Genomic DNA, 15,825 nt, shown 5'->3' with positions numbered 1-15,825 from the left:
CATTTAATTTGTATGTCTACATATAATGGGAATATTGATTAACTTTCAGTACATGTATATGCAATTGTCATGGGGAGGGTCATGTTTTACAAAATGGGACAAAGGGGAGGGTCACTTTTTACAAATTGAGAATGGGGGAGGGTCATGTTTTACTTAACATACTATGCATGATTTCCTCCGCCCCCCTGTAAATACTGAAGGCTCCCTAAAACAATATGTCATCCTATCTTATCGAAATGCATTTATCACCATGGAAACAATTTCCAATTATTACGGGTTTGCCTTTAATTTACAATTTATTTAACGTCTCTTTATTACTTTGAAAATCCAAGATTTAAGTGTTATTTAGTAGTGACCAAAGATTATTTAAGTTTGCTTTGAATTCTCAGAGAAGTTGGAAAATACAAAACAAACCTTTATGTTGAATTGTAATAACTAATGTGACCAGCGCAGTGTCATTGGATAGCTATTGACTGTTTACTTAAGTACACACCGTACCGTGATTGGTCGGTGTTGTCACGTGATAGTGTTCGTGCCTGTAGAGTCGAATGATTTCACTGTGTACAGGTGATACATGAACCGAACTGGGACGGTGTAGACGTTGTATAACCAAGTGAGTGGTGATACGAGTGTATCGCTTTGTTTAATTGTTGATACAACGTCACAACTCGAAGACATTGACGTCATAATATTCAGGTAGGTCACTGTCGTGTTCATTCCTGTCTATAAAATATTGTATTTTCAGTGTGTAAATTGTAATGTTAAAAATTGTTATTTAACACCGTATTATTTCACATGAGACTCACATTTTCATTTGAGACTCGTATCGGAAATCACCGTCACGAATATTTTACCTGGTTAGTCCAATAGATTTGTACAAAATAGCTGTAACACTGATTATAGTCCCCAAGAAGCTCACTGTGCACTGATTAAGGAAAAGTATACGTATTCATCGAAACTTGACACAGAAATTTGAGCTGGGACTGAAAAACTCCTGTGTGGTGACAACTATACAATGACTCAAAACAGTAGACCCGGGTCACAGTACCTTTTTGTCCGGGTCATATCTTACAACTCTGTCGGCCAAGATGGCGTTACGTGACCAAAGGTTTGCTACAAATAACTTTAATACTGTACTCATTACTGCAATTAACCTACTGCACAAACTAAACAATGTGATAGTATGTGTTACACCTAATCAAATATAATTTTCTAGTTTTGGGTTTAACCGTCAGTGGGGAAAGGTATTATTCGAGTTTTGTCTGGTCTGTATTTGTGTTTGTTTGTTCTGTACGTCGTGAAAGCTGCTGAACCAAACCCTTATACACATGTCCCTTTTGGGAATCACAATAACTGATTAAACATCCCCTGAATAGTACATGTATGTGTCATTATGATAAATAATGAGTGTAGGTACTTAGGCAATATTTTAATATGCAAACCTCAAATTACATAATTTCGTGTATACAAGGATGTTCACATATTGTCGTATAAAGATGATCGATTGAACTTTCTCTTTTAGTTGTAGCGAATCATTTCCATATTAATTGATTTTCGTAGAAAGCTCCGCGCATGAAACTGAAGCGTCTGTCGCGCATGCGCAGTAGTCTTAATACTATATTTGGAATGCTATTTAATGTTTCATCTTATTTGGTGCACACAATGATGGTAACAAAATACCCATGTTCTCAAATGTGTGATGATCGAATGTAGATGTTATATATAGATGTTGATATATATGACAGAACATGCTCACAGTAACGTTGAACTTAAAACCTTCCATTTTATTTCGAAATAAAATGTTTTAAATTCAACCTCATTGAGAGAAATTTCTTGTAATAGTGTTACGATTTACCTCCAAAAGTTCTGACTCTCCTGTGATTTATGTATTCTCTGTAGATGGACTGACTAACTTGTATTTATCACATTATATGATTATCATGATTTGTTGATGATTTCTTTCAAACCTATCACAAAGGTGATATGTCATATGGGACATATAGGTGATATGTCATATGGGACATATAGGTGATATGTCATGTGGGACATATAGGTGATATGTCATGTGGGATATATAGGTGATATGTCATGTGGGATATATAGGTGATATGTCATGTGGGACATATAGGTGATATGTCATATGGGATATAGTAGGTGATATGTCATATGGGACATATAGGTGATATGTCATATGGGACATATAGGTGATATGTCATGTGGGATATATAGGTGATATGTCATACGGGATATATAGGTGATATGTCATATGGGATATATAGGTGATATGTCATATGGGATATATAGGTGATATGTCATATGCGACATATAGGTGATATGTCATATGCGACATATGCATGTTGTTTTCTATTGTGACATCTGCAAAGTTGACCGATAGCATATCTTTAAAAAAAAGTAATACATAGACTGGATTCAAGTGTCTACCTCCCTCCTCCATTATCAGGTACAAGTATTCTTATAAGCATTGACCTTTGATCTTGACCTTTGGGGATAATTTATAAAAAATATATCCATTTTCGTCTATGACAGACACTTTTCCTTATCCACTTCTTGCCAATTTGCGTTAGATTATGTCCACGGTAACACATAAGACAAATATATACACGGTGTACTTTTAGTGCTCATTTAATGTTTTTTTTGAAGATCGATTACATTTGGAGTAATACATGAAAATATAACTGCATAACTCAAAAACTTCACTACATAGAGAGTCCAATCAAAGGTCTAATCCTATATACTAATATTCATGCTTTCTTGTAACATATTGATCTTTGACATTGACCTTGACCTTCTGGGTCAGTTACCAGGAAGCCATTGTGTGCATATTGCAGACATTCTGTAGTATGGCGATTTTCTTTTAAATTGGTATAAGGTAATACAGTACAAGAGAACTATATAATACATGCACTGTTCTGGTAGTCATAAAACGTTTAACTGAAGGGTGGCCAAATTTGTAGTGAATAGGGTGGGTAGGTAAGTGAATACAGATTAAAACAATGTATGTAAATATGCCTAGAAACAAAACCACACCCATCGCAACAGTCAATTACAGTTGCACTACATTGACATTGGTGGTATTTTTGGACATGGTGATGAATCTATTGTCTATTGCTGTGATTGTTGTACATGTATTTTAGCAAGGGAGTATGTAAAGCTGGCGTGAGTTCAAAATAGTCAACACAAAAACCATGGCATGTATAAACTAGTTTAGTTCCTGATGACCGTGTTCCGATTTTACTCTATGTTATCTTCACACATTACAGTGATGTGTGAAAATATCGTGGTGTAAAATCGGAACGCGATCTTCAGGAACTAGACTATAAGGTTACACTCACCCACCCACTCACTCACTTACGTGGGTCATTTCTATGGTGGGATACCTTCACTGACATTACAACTCCATGTATCTGTTAGTTTTGACACACTTGGTAGCTTTCTGTAAATCCATCCATTGTTCTAAATTTGTTTGATATATGAGGGGAGTCTATAAGGAAATAATCCTATTTTTTCCTGATTGCCCTTCCTGCTCCTCAAGGACACTAGAATATATCACTAGCAGCTCAGTGAGTCTGCCACAGATGATGAACTCGTATGAACTTTCTACAGAGATTTGTATAAATGGTACATGTAAATGTATAGATTGCTTTCATTTGCTTTTTGTCCCTTTTTTTTAGCAAAACTGAACTTCTTAGGTTCAGAAGTGCTATAAGCATTGAAATGTGCCATTGCAAGCTTGTGGCACACTTGTACATTTCATCTTTCATTCTGACTAGATTTTGCAGACATTTATCATTTTAATGTCAAATTAGAATATTACCAAGATGTATACATGCAGTTTGTGTGTGTGTGTGTGTATGTATGTATGTGTGTATGTATGTATGTATGTATGTATGTATGTATGTATGTATGTATGTATGTATGTATGTACAGACAGACATCTCTTTTACCATTGGATATGTATATGGAGGCACATATTAAATTGTATAAAATTCATACCTGCCATTCTCAGTTCAATATTTTATGTTGAAAATCTATGAAAATTTTACCATATCTGCCACCCATACACATGTCTCACTGGAAACCAGGAAGTTATGATACGATAATTTACATAGTATTATGATTTATTTTCACTGAAATGAAGACCTAACACCAAACCATACATATACATGTACAGATAAACAATTATACAATAAAGTGAATTTTATGAATAGATGTGAAAATCTGAAAATAATCACTGTACTAATTGTATTTCTCTACAACGTACAGTGACTGTTCTACCATGTGTGTAACAATTTTGAAATTTTTTGATAACATTCACTATTTCTTTGAGTTAAAAAATCATTACAGTGGACTCTGAGTGAACTCCACCACCAACACCAGACACCAGTGAAGTGTACCTAATGTATACAGTCCTTTCAGTATTTTCTATAGAAGGCTATACAACCACCTTTTGTTGGTTTACAGAATGGTTGAGATATATGAATAGGGCTGTAGAATACAGGTGTATTGTTCTCAAGTTGTTTATGACATGTGACAGGCACATGGTAAATAGAGGGTGAACTTAAAGGTCAAACAGATACAACATGTATTGTCATTATGCATATTTGAGGGTCTATGGTGTATGTCAGTCCTTATTTTCAAGGACACTGGATTGATTGCTGTAGACCTAATTTCAGGGCAGAGTAGTTATTATGTCTACAGAAAATTCAGATACTCAATAGATTGTGATATGTAAACATATTTTGGTACTTTTCAATCTGTTTTACTGTTTTCCTTTTCCTGGGGTGATTTACTATAAAAGACTTGGCTTGTTGCAAGTTTACATTCAAAATATATGGGTTTATGTACATTTGATGGGGTTGGGGAAAGCACTTGATGGTTTTGTTAAATCAGTTACTGTCATTGACATGGCAGCTTAGTTGTATACTAATTTTAGTGTTGCACATCTCTATGTTTCTTGTCATTCCGTGAAGACCTGAGTCAGGACACCTGTGAGGTCACCATAGTGACTTCAGAAAAGATTACCGCCCTCAAACTTTCACTATGTGTAAAAACTCATTACTATTCATGAACCAGGGACTAAGAAATGGAATCATCTAGCTACACTTTCTCTCATTAACATTTTAAACTATTTATAGTAAGCATCAACTAGCACTGAGTTCTTGTAAGTAGACAATAGTTGCCAGGGTGACCTACACTGGGGTCCCTGGAAGCCTTGGAGGGTTATTACTCTTAATAGGCAATTTTGAGACTATTCAAACATTTTCAGGCAATAATTTTCAAGCTTTACAGGACAGCACCAACATGTAAAAAGCAACTACATACAAATGTAGGGTTGAGATATTTTTTCAAATAAGGTTTAATAGCATCTTGACAATAAGAGGTATATAGCAGGGGGAAGAGCTTGAGACTGGGACATGTCAACCTCTTGTGTGTGGGTGTGTAGAGGGGTGGGGTGGTCTCCTACGGGTCTCCCCTAGAAGTTCTGGTTTTGTTAGCACAACTGAACTGAGGTTCAGTAGTGCTATAGGGATTGCCCGACATCTGTCTGTCTGTCTGTCTGTCTGTCTGTCTGTATGTCTGTGTAAACAACTTAAAGTCAAAAACCGCTGAACCGATTGCCATTGTATTTGGTGGGTCCATTAACTTGGGTGTCTAGTTGGGAAATTCTTCAAATCAAAATGATCTTACCACCATACAGTTTGTGATTTGGGTTAAAAATGTGATTTTGGTCAAAAAAACTAAAACAACTACTGGGCATGGGCTGAAATTTGGATGAAACATTCTTCAGGGTGTTTTTACTAAGAATTATTCATGATAAAATAGTCCCATCAGTGATATGCAAATTAGGGCTAGAAATGTGGGGTTTTTGTCAAAAATCTATAATTCCAAAACCACTGAGCAGATTGGGCTGAAATTTAATGGGAATGCATCTAGGGATGTATGGACGAAGAAATATTTAGCATACAATGATTTCATGAGTGATATGCAAATGAGGTGTAAAAATGTTCATTTTTGGTCAAAAACTTATATCTCAAAACGTACTTGGCCAATGAGTCTGAAACTTGGTGAGATGTTTCTGAAAGTGTTATTCTGCCGATTTTCCTCATATAATGTTGACAAAATTGGCCCTAGCAACCATGACCACGCCCTTGGCAACAACCAAGTGGCAGTATATTTTGGTCAAATAACAACACCGTCTGGTAGGCAAGTGAGTAAACGTTTAAAAAATGTATGCAAATACCCTAGCCACCATGATCACGCCCATAGCAACAGCCAAATGGTGGTGTATTTTACAAAGACAACAGGGATTCTTACACAATTGAATAAACTTTCAAAAAGTGTATGTAAATTTGCCTAGCAACATGACCACATCCATAGCAACAGCCAAATAATCACGTATATTGCAATGGTAACAAAAGGAATAGAAAGACAATTGAATGAACATTCAATAAATGTATGCACATGTGCCTAGCAACAAGACAACGCCCATAGCAACAGCCAAATGATCACATATATTGGGAAGATAGCAACGGGGATTAATAGACAATTGAATAAACATTCAAAAAATGTATGTAAATTTTCCTAGCAACAAGACCACGCCCATAACAACAGCCAAATGATCACGTTTATTGCAAAGATAGTATCAGGAACTGATACACAAGTGAACAAAAACGTTAAAAAATGTATTCAAATATATCTAACAACATGTCCATGCCCATAGCAACAGCCAAATGATCGCGTATATCGCAAAGATAGCAACATGGTTGGATAGGCAACTGGATTGTTATTCAGCAAATGAACATCTATTGTTAGCATGGACTAGCATATGTGGATAAACATTTTTTTTACTGTACAGTTGTGCTACAACGCCATTGGTGGTAATTCTTTTAACACTTGAAGCCCATTTTTAGACTATTCAGACGCTTTAAGGCAATAACCTCCAAGTTTTACAAGACAACACCATTAAGTATCAGAAACTATTATTTCTAACTTACATACCTACACAGAGTTCAAATATGTTCTTAATCATTATAGTAAAGGTCAGCATCTAATTGCAGTATACATAGACAAACAGACAGACAGACAGACAGACAGACAGACAGACATATATACACGTAAATCCACATCTATCCAGAAATTGCATGCATGCACAAACACAAAGACAGACACACACATCCACACACAGACAAACAGAGGCTAAGCTTTTATTGAAGTTAGTTATTTCCCTTCTCATTCACATTGCAACCCCTATCCTACGAGGTCACCAATTATACAGCGGGGTTGACTTTACCAGTCATGGTTCAAATATTGCCCAAGGACTCAAACCACTCACAAACAAATGGCAGCGATGGGGCTCGAACCTACAACCTGCAGCTTCAAAGCCTGCCAATCTGATCATCATGAATATTCATCATCTCCATATAAGGAAAGCTTGTCAGTACAGTAAAGCTTGCCATCCCCGAATTCACACAGGTGCCTTCGTGATCCCCTAAATACCCGGGATATGTAAACTATGTACACTTGTTTTGACGGTAAATAATAAACAAAATCCAAACCCCCATAACATCGATAGTACGCATCAGAAAGTTTACATACTTCATGGTAAGCATGATGCAGGTGTATACTTTGATTCTCTACAACGGCTATTCACGGCAACATCCTTATGCCATTTAAATTCACTTCGTTGTGGCATGCATCGCGAACATCTTGAACTTAGTATTGCTCTCAAGTTCGTGTAGTGAAACGCTAAATTCAACAGTTTGTATCTGGATGCCCTATAGTAGTAAAGTTGATGTCATTTTACCTTTTATAATTACTCCCCTTACACACCTATTACGTATAAAGAAGGAGCTGACTTTCGTCACTTCCCAAAGTTTGTCTGGTTATCACGACAAAACTATGTATTTCCCTTTTGTTTTAATTCATTCATACATTCATGCATTCCTAAGTAGTTGGCCAATTAAAGACGTAATTGTTAGTGATTATGTATAAATTGCCCATGGACTGGCCAATAATATCTATATGTCTGTGGATATGAAGTTATATATTCATGGAGAATATAGTATATTAAGAGGGGTAGTCCTTTGTTTCGTTGGCTCGCACTTTGACTTATCCTGCTACCTGTCATCTTTGTTGGAATATTGGAACACCTTTTTACACAACGGGACACCTAGATCTACACAACGGGACTCTAGTACTTTGCAACGCATCCTCTCTCTTCAGCAACCAGTACCGATGTCCATGTGCAAGCTGTATCTGTTGTTAGTCATGCTAGTAAAGTCAGTATACCTTATTTCTTTACATGTGCATCTATTCGTATGTGTGTGATCGTGTCACATACTTTAACACGCTAGATTGGAAACGATAATACCTGTTATGACGGCTTCGGCCCTGTTGTTTGATATGTGCTAGTGTCTTTGAACGATCAATGAGTGGGAGAGTCATCAAACACAGGGTATTTAAGAGAACTGTTGACAATTCACCTCGTTAGAACTTTAACGGAGCCAGCGGAGAGAAGCGAATTGTTACACTGGTGGCAAGCGTTTGGGATAGAATACGATAGAACAGTGACATGGCTTTTGGTGGTTTGTTTGACAATAGATTAGAACTTTGTGAGGATAAATCGTTTGCAGAGAAAGAGAGACACGTGGAAAGAAGCGACGGTGTGACCTTGAGTGTGACGTCAAATGATGTTATAGGAGAACATGTACATAGCAGCAAAGACCAAAATGTGTGTTATTTGTGTGGAGATACTCTGCAATTTGCAAACAATTTATTGCACTGGCGAACCAAGCGATGATGAAATTATACCAGCTTGGCTAATCAAGCAGTCATCAAAAGCCTCAACCCCAACCACCGCGACAAAAATGGTGATAATCTACCACCCATCCCAGCGGTGAGACCGAAAATACGACAACAACAACAACAACGCCGGCGGCGCGAGTAACGAAGACAGCCGACGGCGATCCGAATTGCGTTGAACAAACAGGCGGGTAGGCATACATCCTCTATCAACAAGGGAACATATACTCCCGTGACCTCCGTTTAAACGAAAGTCCGACAACAACAGCAAGAGGTGTGATGGCGCAACAACCAAGGCATAGAGAACATGGGCGCGTTCGGTAGTCAAAACGTTTTGTCATTGTCTGGCCAGGGCGCCCTGGCCCTGCGCCGAACTGTATCTTGCATGTTGCGCGTGAAAAACAAAAGATGGCGGCACATTCAAACAGAAGATTGTCGCATTTTGTGTACATTCAGCACTCATCATTGAAAAGACGATGCACATAGTTAAATCACACATTTGCAGTACTGTCAGGATGCTGGAATGCCTAAAAAAAGGCCTGTTATTTATGCATACACTATTTTTACACTAACGAAGTGTTCTTTGACCTGTGACCTGACCCCAAGTTTATCTTGCATTGCTCAATGTACAATGTACGTCAAATCGACCGTACCATTATCCCGACGGGTATTCGTATTTCTAAATACCGTTGCCAATTGTAAATGACCAATTCCATGAACTTTTTTGCAGTGCTGAATCAACACTAATGTTCACTAAGTAATCCTACACAAAAACTCAAGTTCGCTGATGAAGTGAGAATTCGTGGCCGCCATCTTGGCTTTTGGCGAGTCACATGGATGCTTACCAAAACCTAACCAGTTCTTGCCATTACCCTACAGAATACGTGCACGAAATTCCGTTTGAATTGAGCCAGTCGTTTTTTTAGAAAATTGTGACACAAATAGACACAGACTTTTCATCCCAAATACAAATTTTACTTTTATTACGGAAGGCAATACAAAGACTACTGCGCATGCGCGTGTGCTCCGCTTCACCTATTTCACTTTCACATATGTTGAGCATGTTACAGTTAAACGACTGTTGCGATTTGTCAACGGCTTTGTATACACGAAATTATAAAATTATAGGTATGCATGTTGAAAGTATTGCCTAATTACTGAAACTTATTATCAAAATTTTATCAGAATGACACATTATGCTGGAGATGTTTAATCCACTCTTGCGATTCCCAAAAATAGCATTTGTATAAATTAGGTTTGATGCAGTAGCTTCTCAGTTATAACGTTCACAGACAGACAGACAGACAGACAGACAGACAGGCAGGCAGGCAGGCAGGCAGGCAGGCAGGCAGGCAGGCAGGCAGACAGACAGACAGACAGACAGACAGACAGACATACATACATACATACATACATACATACATACATACATACATACATACATACATACATACATACATATCAGATCAGATAAAACTCGTATAATACCCGTCCCTACGAACAGTTCAAACTAAGACTAGAAATGTTATTAGGTGTAACACATTCTGTCGGATTGATCAGTTTAGTTTGTGGAATAGGTTAATTACAGTAATATTATATTAGAGTTTTTATGTACAGATTTATTGGACTGACCAGGTAAAATATTCATGACGGTGATTTCTGATACGAGTCTCAAACGAAAATAATACTGTGTTCAAGCTGTTGAAGTACAAGTAGGTATAACATATTGATACTTGTATCGTTAATAAGTTGTAATACTGCTATCATAATATTAAATATTTATATTGATAGTTCCACTAATTCAGTTCGGTTACTCTGACTACAAAACACTAACTTTATCGGCTCCATCCGCAAACCACGAACACGGGAGTTCGTTGTCTGTGCTAAAACTACATACAGTGCTTAGACTGTTAGGGTGGGTCTCTTTATAAAGGGTTACAGTATAGCGAAGGAAAATAAAACACAATCTCTGGCAATCTGTCGCAACGATAACAACAACGAAATAATGCCAACTTGTCCCCAAGTTAATGTTTGACTTCGGTTTTAAAAAATACTATAAAAGCTTTAATAAACAGTTGCTAACAAAGGTAACGGCTCTTCAGTTCAATACCTAAAAGTGTAAGTTAGCAGGGCCGTTGAAGTGATCATTAAACGTAGAAAAGAGAGGCTTTAAGACCACGTAGGATTCCAAAGCCGTATATTATCAAACCATACATATGTACTTCAAGGATACAATACATTGCTATGGTCTTTAATACCTGAAGTGAATCAATTTTACAATGCATACGTACATATCTGGCTGTGAAATGCATTTTTTTACGCAAGGCCGCTAGACGTTTTGAAGATATACACTTCGTATACGACTGCTCCAGAATTTTAATGTGATTCCAAAATATAAAAATAACCTTTTTCCTCTACAAAGTTTTAGTTTATTGTATTATATGTAGTTTAAACTACATTTCACATGAAGTTGTAACAAAATTGCATCTACAAATATAAATTATATTTTGTTCTTCTCATTTCATTGTCCTGTAGTTTACTCTTCAATGTCATCGTTATTGGGTCCTCAACTCAAGGCTTTCTATGAAGAGCATTTTCCCAAACCTCCACTGGTACTTACTTAGATGCTCCTTTCATCAACCGATGGTGCTCTCTTTCTGACATATTTTTTTTGTTAAGGTAAGAAACTACCTTCAGTAAATCAATCATTCGATGTCCACTTTTGAATATCACGTTAACATTATCAATTAATATAGGTATGGTGTAATTAATAATGGTCAACTTCTTTTCGTAATTGAAATACTGTAAATTAAATTCATGCAGCACACTGGTCAAATAGTATAGCTCTAACATTTGTCACTTTCTACCGGTTTGTTTGTTTGTTTGTTTGTTTGTTTGGTGTGTTGTGTGTCTGTAAATACCTTGTCATTTCATTCGTATTTGATCAATAATCTGGTCAGTTCTACTCTGAAATAAATATTTGCTAAAGACAGTTCGGGAGAATTAATGGTATGTAACGTGGAGGACTAAATAGAAGGGGTTACTGTAGGTAAAAATTAGATACCGAGCCAATATGAAAACTTAATGACCTTAGTTTATAGTCGTATCAGCTACTATAAGAACAACACAACGAAGATCCTCGTCATCACTGATTGCTAAGATATATAGATTATTTGGAAATAAATCTAAATTCAAACCATTTTTTTAATTTTAAATATATCATGTTTAATCGTTGTGTGGTCATATCAAATCATTAAACTGTTGATTAAAATATCTAACATTATGTAACGGTATACTCATGTTACAGTCGTTTTATTCATTTCTTCAACAGATTGATCTATTTTGCCATCATTATCTGATTTCCAAACATTTTATTGACCCAACCATTTACACAACCAAGACTGCACCTTTTATCAACCATTGGTTTGCACTAATCCTGATAAGTTTTCTAAGGTAAGACATAAACATAATGTTCCACTGTCAACTTATGCGATTCAAGTTACGTTTTCGTGTCACTGCGTATATCATACAGTATATTATGTGAATGATAAACATTTACGGTCTAAATACCGGTATGGGTTCTGCGGACCTCAGTAGTATGGCTTAGTGACACACCCTGATAAAGTCGGACCCTTCCACCATACAACTATAATCCGGAACCTCAATTAAGGCAATACACATTTGCCATTTTATTAAAAATGTATAAACAAACCAACGTATAGCAATGAATGTGTTTACCTAAATACAGCCCTTACATAAATTATTGACATATCCGGTTTAATGTTTCTCTAAACTTTATTGGCAATGCTTTGTTTTCTTTGTGCGAAACACTATACACACATTGATAATTCCATTATTTACTATTGACAATTTATTTTTGCTTCGGGTCAGAAAAACTCATCACACAACTACTACTTGTATTTCCCCTCAAGATTTGCCGGAGAGTGTTTTGTCATCCATCATTAAGTAACAATTCTCTACTTAATTATTTCTCAAAGTTCTCTTTAAACTGGTTACATAAGTAGACGCCTCGTGTTGGCTGCCAAATCGTGTAATCAGTTCAAAGAGAACTGTTGATGTAGCCAGACCACACCCGTGGTGTCCTCTACCACCACCCTGTCACCTGGTGGCGGCTTACACCCCTTCATTACAGGCTTGTACTGAGTAATACTCGACACATATATACTTCCTAACAATTAAACCTTGTACTCAAAAAGTGGCAAAATGGAGTAGACTACACTAGTTTCATGATAGCTTACCAATTATGACAAATAAATATAGATTCATTTGTATCATGACACATATTGTAACTATCGACACCCACAACAGTTAGTTTCTGTTGAAAAAGCATCGGTCAAGAAATACACGTTTTGTTATGACTAATTACCCACAGACCATTAAATGTAGGTAAGATTGTCTTAGGTTAAATAGTATATGGGTATATAACTGGTCATTAAAATACATTCCAATCACATTTTGCAGTAACAGTAGATGTACGTCAATGTAAATTTTCGATATTATTTCATTCTAGAATAACAACTCAATAAGATGGCTAATAACTCAATACCTCAAACTCAACCACAACCACAACCACAACCAAAAGTTATGTTTGTTTTTAACTCCTGGGACAAACATCGATGTGGTCTTCCAGGATTTCACAGACATCTTGTCAGGGAATTCTGTCGAAGAAAAGGGGAAGCACTGAAAGTTTACTCCACTGTTGTTGATACGAATATCAGTGAAGATCAGATGAAAGATGCACGTGATGCTGGCGTCACTCTGATGAAGGCAACAAGGAAGGAACTCATCAAACCTTCAGAAGACCCACCAGATATTAAATGGCTACTGAATCATGAAAGTTACTACCCCGAACTATCTCAACTCAAGAACGTCCAATATGTAGTAGGATACGCGCCAAAGACGGCTAGAGCAGCTCTTGAAATCCAACAGAGATTATTTCCTAATGCACAGCTATACTTCATCAACCACTTACGGCCAGATGATCCATACTTGATATCTATTGTGTCCAAGGATGAATTAGAAAAGGAAATGTTTGATATGGCAGACAAAGCTCATGGATTGGTGTCTATTGGTCCAAGTATGAAGAATTTCTTTGATAATTCATACAGAGCATTAACCAGTGAACAACATCAGTTGGAGGTTAATCACATTGAAGTCCTACCAACACCAAGTCATTGCTTCTTTCAACAAAACCTACAGTTACAGCAGGATCTACAAGAACATACACTTCTGACATACGGTGACACTGATACAATTGACTTTGTCCCAAAATATGAAGACATCCCTGCAGCAGTTGGTGAAGTAATGACAGCACGCAAAAAAATTAACCTGGAGCCACCTAGATGGACCCTTCTAGGAGAATCTAAAGACCAAGATAACTTACTAAAGACGTTGAAAGAAAAGATGAACTCGCCTTCAACAACGCCAACACTGTATCATAATTATTCGACAGGTAAACTTATGAGACATCTAAGTCAAAGTCATCTCTGTCTACCGACACCACATTATCAGGAGTATGGTTTTTGTGGATTAGAGGCAATGGCAGCTGGACTTCCCTTCAGAATACCAGACGACAGTCAGATTGGAGCCTTTGTGAGCCGGTACTTCGAAGATTATTGTGACGACTGCCTAACCAAATCAAACAAGTGGACTGAAGGCATACAATCGATATTGGGGTACACTATTGCAGCATTTAAACTCGCCAAGAACCAACAGAAAACATTTCTTGAGAGTAAAGATGTGTCTGACGGTCATCGCAAATTTGCAGCAATGTTTCCTGATAGAGATGGAAAGTGTGACAAATGTAATACGTCCTCAGGTAATTTGATATATCATTTCAGGTGATGTGCACACGTGCACGCAAAGTACATGACTGTAGTAATCACGTACACTAACATACCAAACCTAACCAATATATTGCACACCTTTCATCTCTAAAACAACACGGTACATATTAGATGAAGGAAAGCTAACACATGTAATTTATTTTCACTAACATTTTTTATTTCCATTATAAATTGTCACATACACGGTTACTGCACAAGGGTAAAATGTATATGTATACAGATTTTAATAGAAATGTCACCCATTTAGTTATTTTACCACACTCAAATCCAATATACTTTTTCGTCATCTTTGACTTTTTATACACAGGTCTTAATGTTCGCGTTGCCTTGAAAGAGGCAGCTTATGAAGAACGTGTTAACCAATGTGAGAAGAAGAGTCAAGACCAGAGAGATGACCATGATGTTTCCTATTGGACGACAATGAAGCAAACACTGAAGACAGTCTGGGATAAGTGTACACAATTATTCAACAGTAACTCAGATAAGATAGTAACAGACACGTCTAGTCGTGACTCAATAGATGAAGTCTGTACAAAATGTTGTAAAGATAAAGTATGTGTCTCCGATATGAGAACTGGGTCACTTAACATGACATTAAACTTTCCTCATCTGCCAAGTCTCTACAGGTTTGAAGGATGTTGTAGATCTGGGAGTTTAGTGACGTCATTGGAACCACTACTGATAACTGATGAAATGAGACAATTGGCTGCCGAAGTAGACCTACCACTACAACTACATCTTACCTATGACAATGATGAATTTTATGAAGTAGGGGAGTTCTTTTTGGATCGTAAGTATTAGATTATTTTCAAGCAATCGACATGCAGTCTGGATTATAATTGATCAACAGAATATATTTATTTCATCAATAATGATCATTTAACACTTGGAAATGTTGGATAACATTTTATTTAAATTTTAATCACATACTTCATTTCAATATTAATCTATCTCTACAGGGGATGGTGGTAGTAGAGAGAAAACTGTACTGCATGATGACATAGACGAAGAAAGTGATGAAGAGATTGAGATTGATATCAATGTAAGTTTGTTGCTATTACCGTTTTAGGATGTATGCATACCATCAGAAACAAAATCTACTCGTTTATTTTTACTAAGATCGAATTCTTTTCCG

The 15,825-nt window shown here is 36.7% G+C and overlaps 1 protein-coding gene across 3 annotated transcripts in view; it reads left to right on the top strand.

The window, feature by feature from the left end:
* The first annotated feature begins 558 nt into the window (after positions 1-558).
* Positions 559-15,825, top strand: part of LOC144440056 (uncharacterized) — an 86,854-nt gene continuing 71,587 nt past the window's right edge. For 2 of the 3 annotated variants that reach the window (XM_078129296.1, XM_078129295.1), the window contains exons 1-6: positions 559-696; positions 11,359-11,502; positions 12,155-12,276; positions 13,355-14,662; positions 14,998-15,480; positions 15,650-15,732. In XM_078129296.1, coding sequence (XP_077985422.1) covers positions 13,372-14,662; positions 14,998-15,480; positions 15,650-15,732 — 1,857 coding nt within the window. In that variant the 5' untranslated portion in view covers positions 559-696; positions 11,359-11,502; positions 12,155-12,276; positions 13,355-13,371. The remainder of the gene's footprint in view (positions 697-11,358; positions 11,503-12,154; positions 12,277-13,354; positions 14,663-14,997; positions 15,481-15,649; positions 15,733-15,825) is intronic. The other variant, XM_078129297.1, reaches the window with a different exon arrangement.

The sequence above is a fragment of the Glandiceps talaboti genome, chromosome 9 (assembly GCF_964340395.1).
Source record: "Glandiceps talaboti chromosome 9, keGlaTala1.1, whole genome shotgun sequence".
Taxonomy (NCBI): domain Eukaryota; kingdom Metazoa; phylum Hemichordata; class Enteropneusta; family Spengelidae; genus Glandiceps; species Glandiceps talaboti.
The sequence above is the reverse complement of the archived record's forward strand: the minus strand, read 5'-3'. Positions and strand labels throughout refer to the sequence as shown.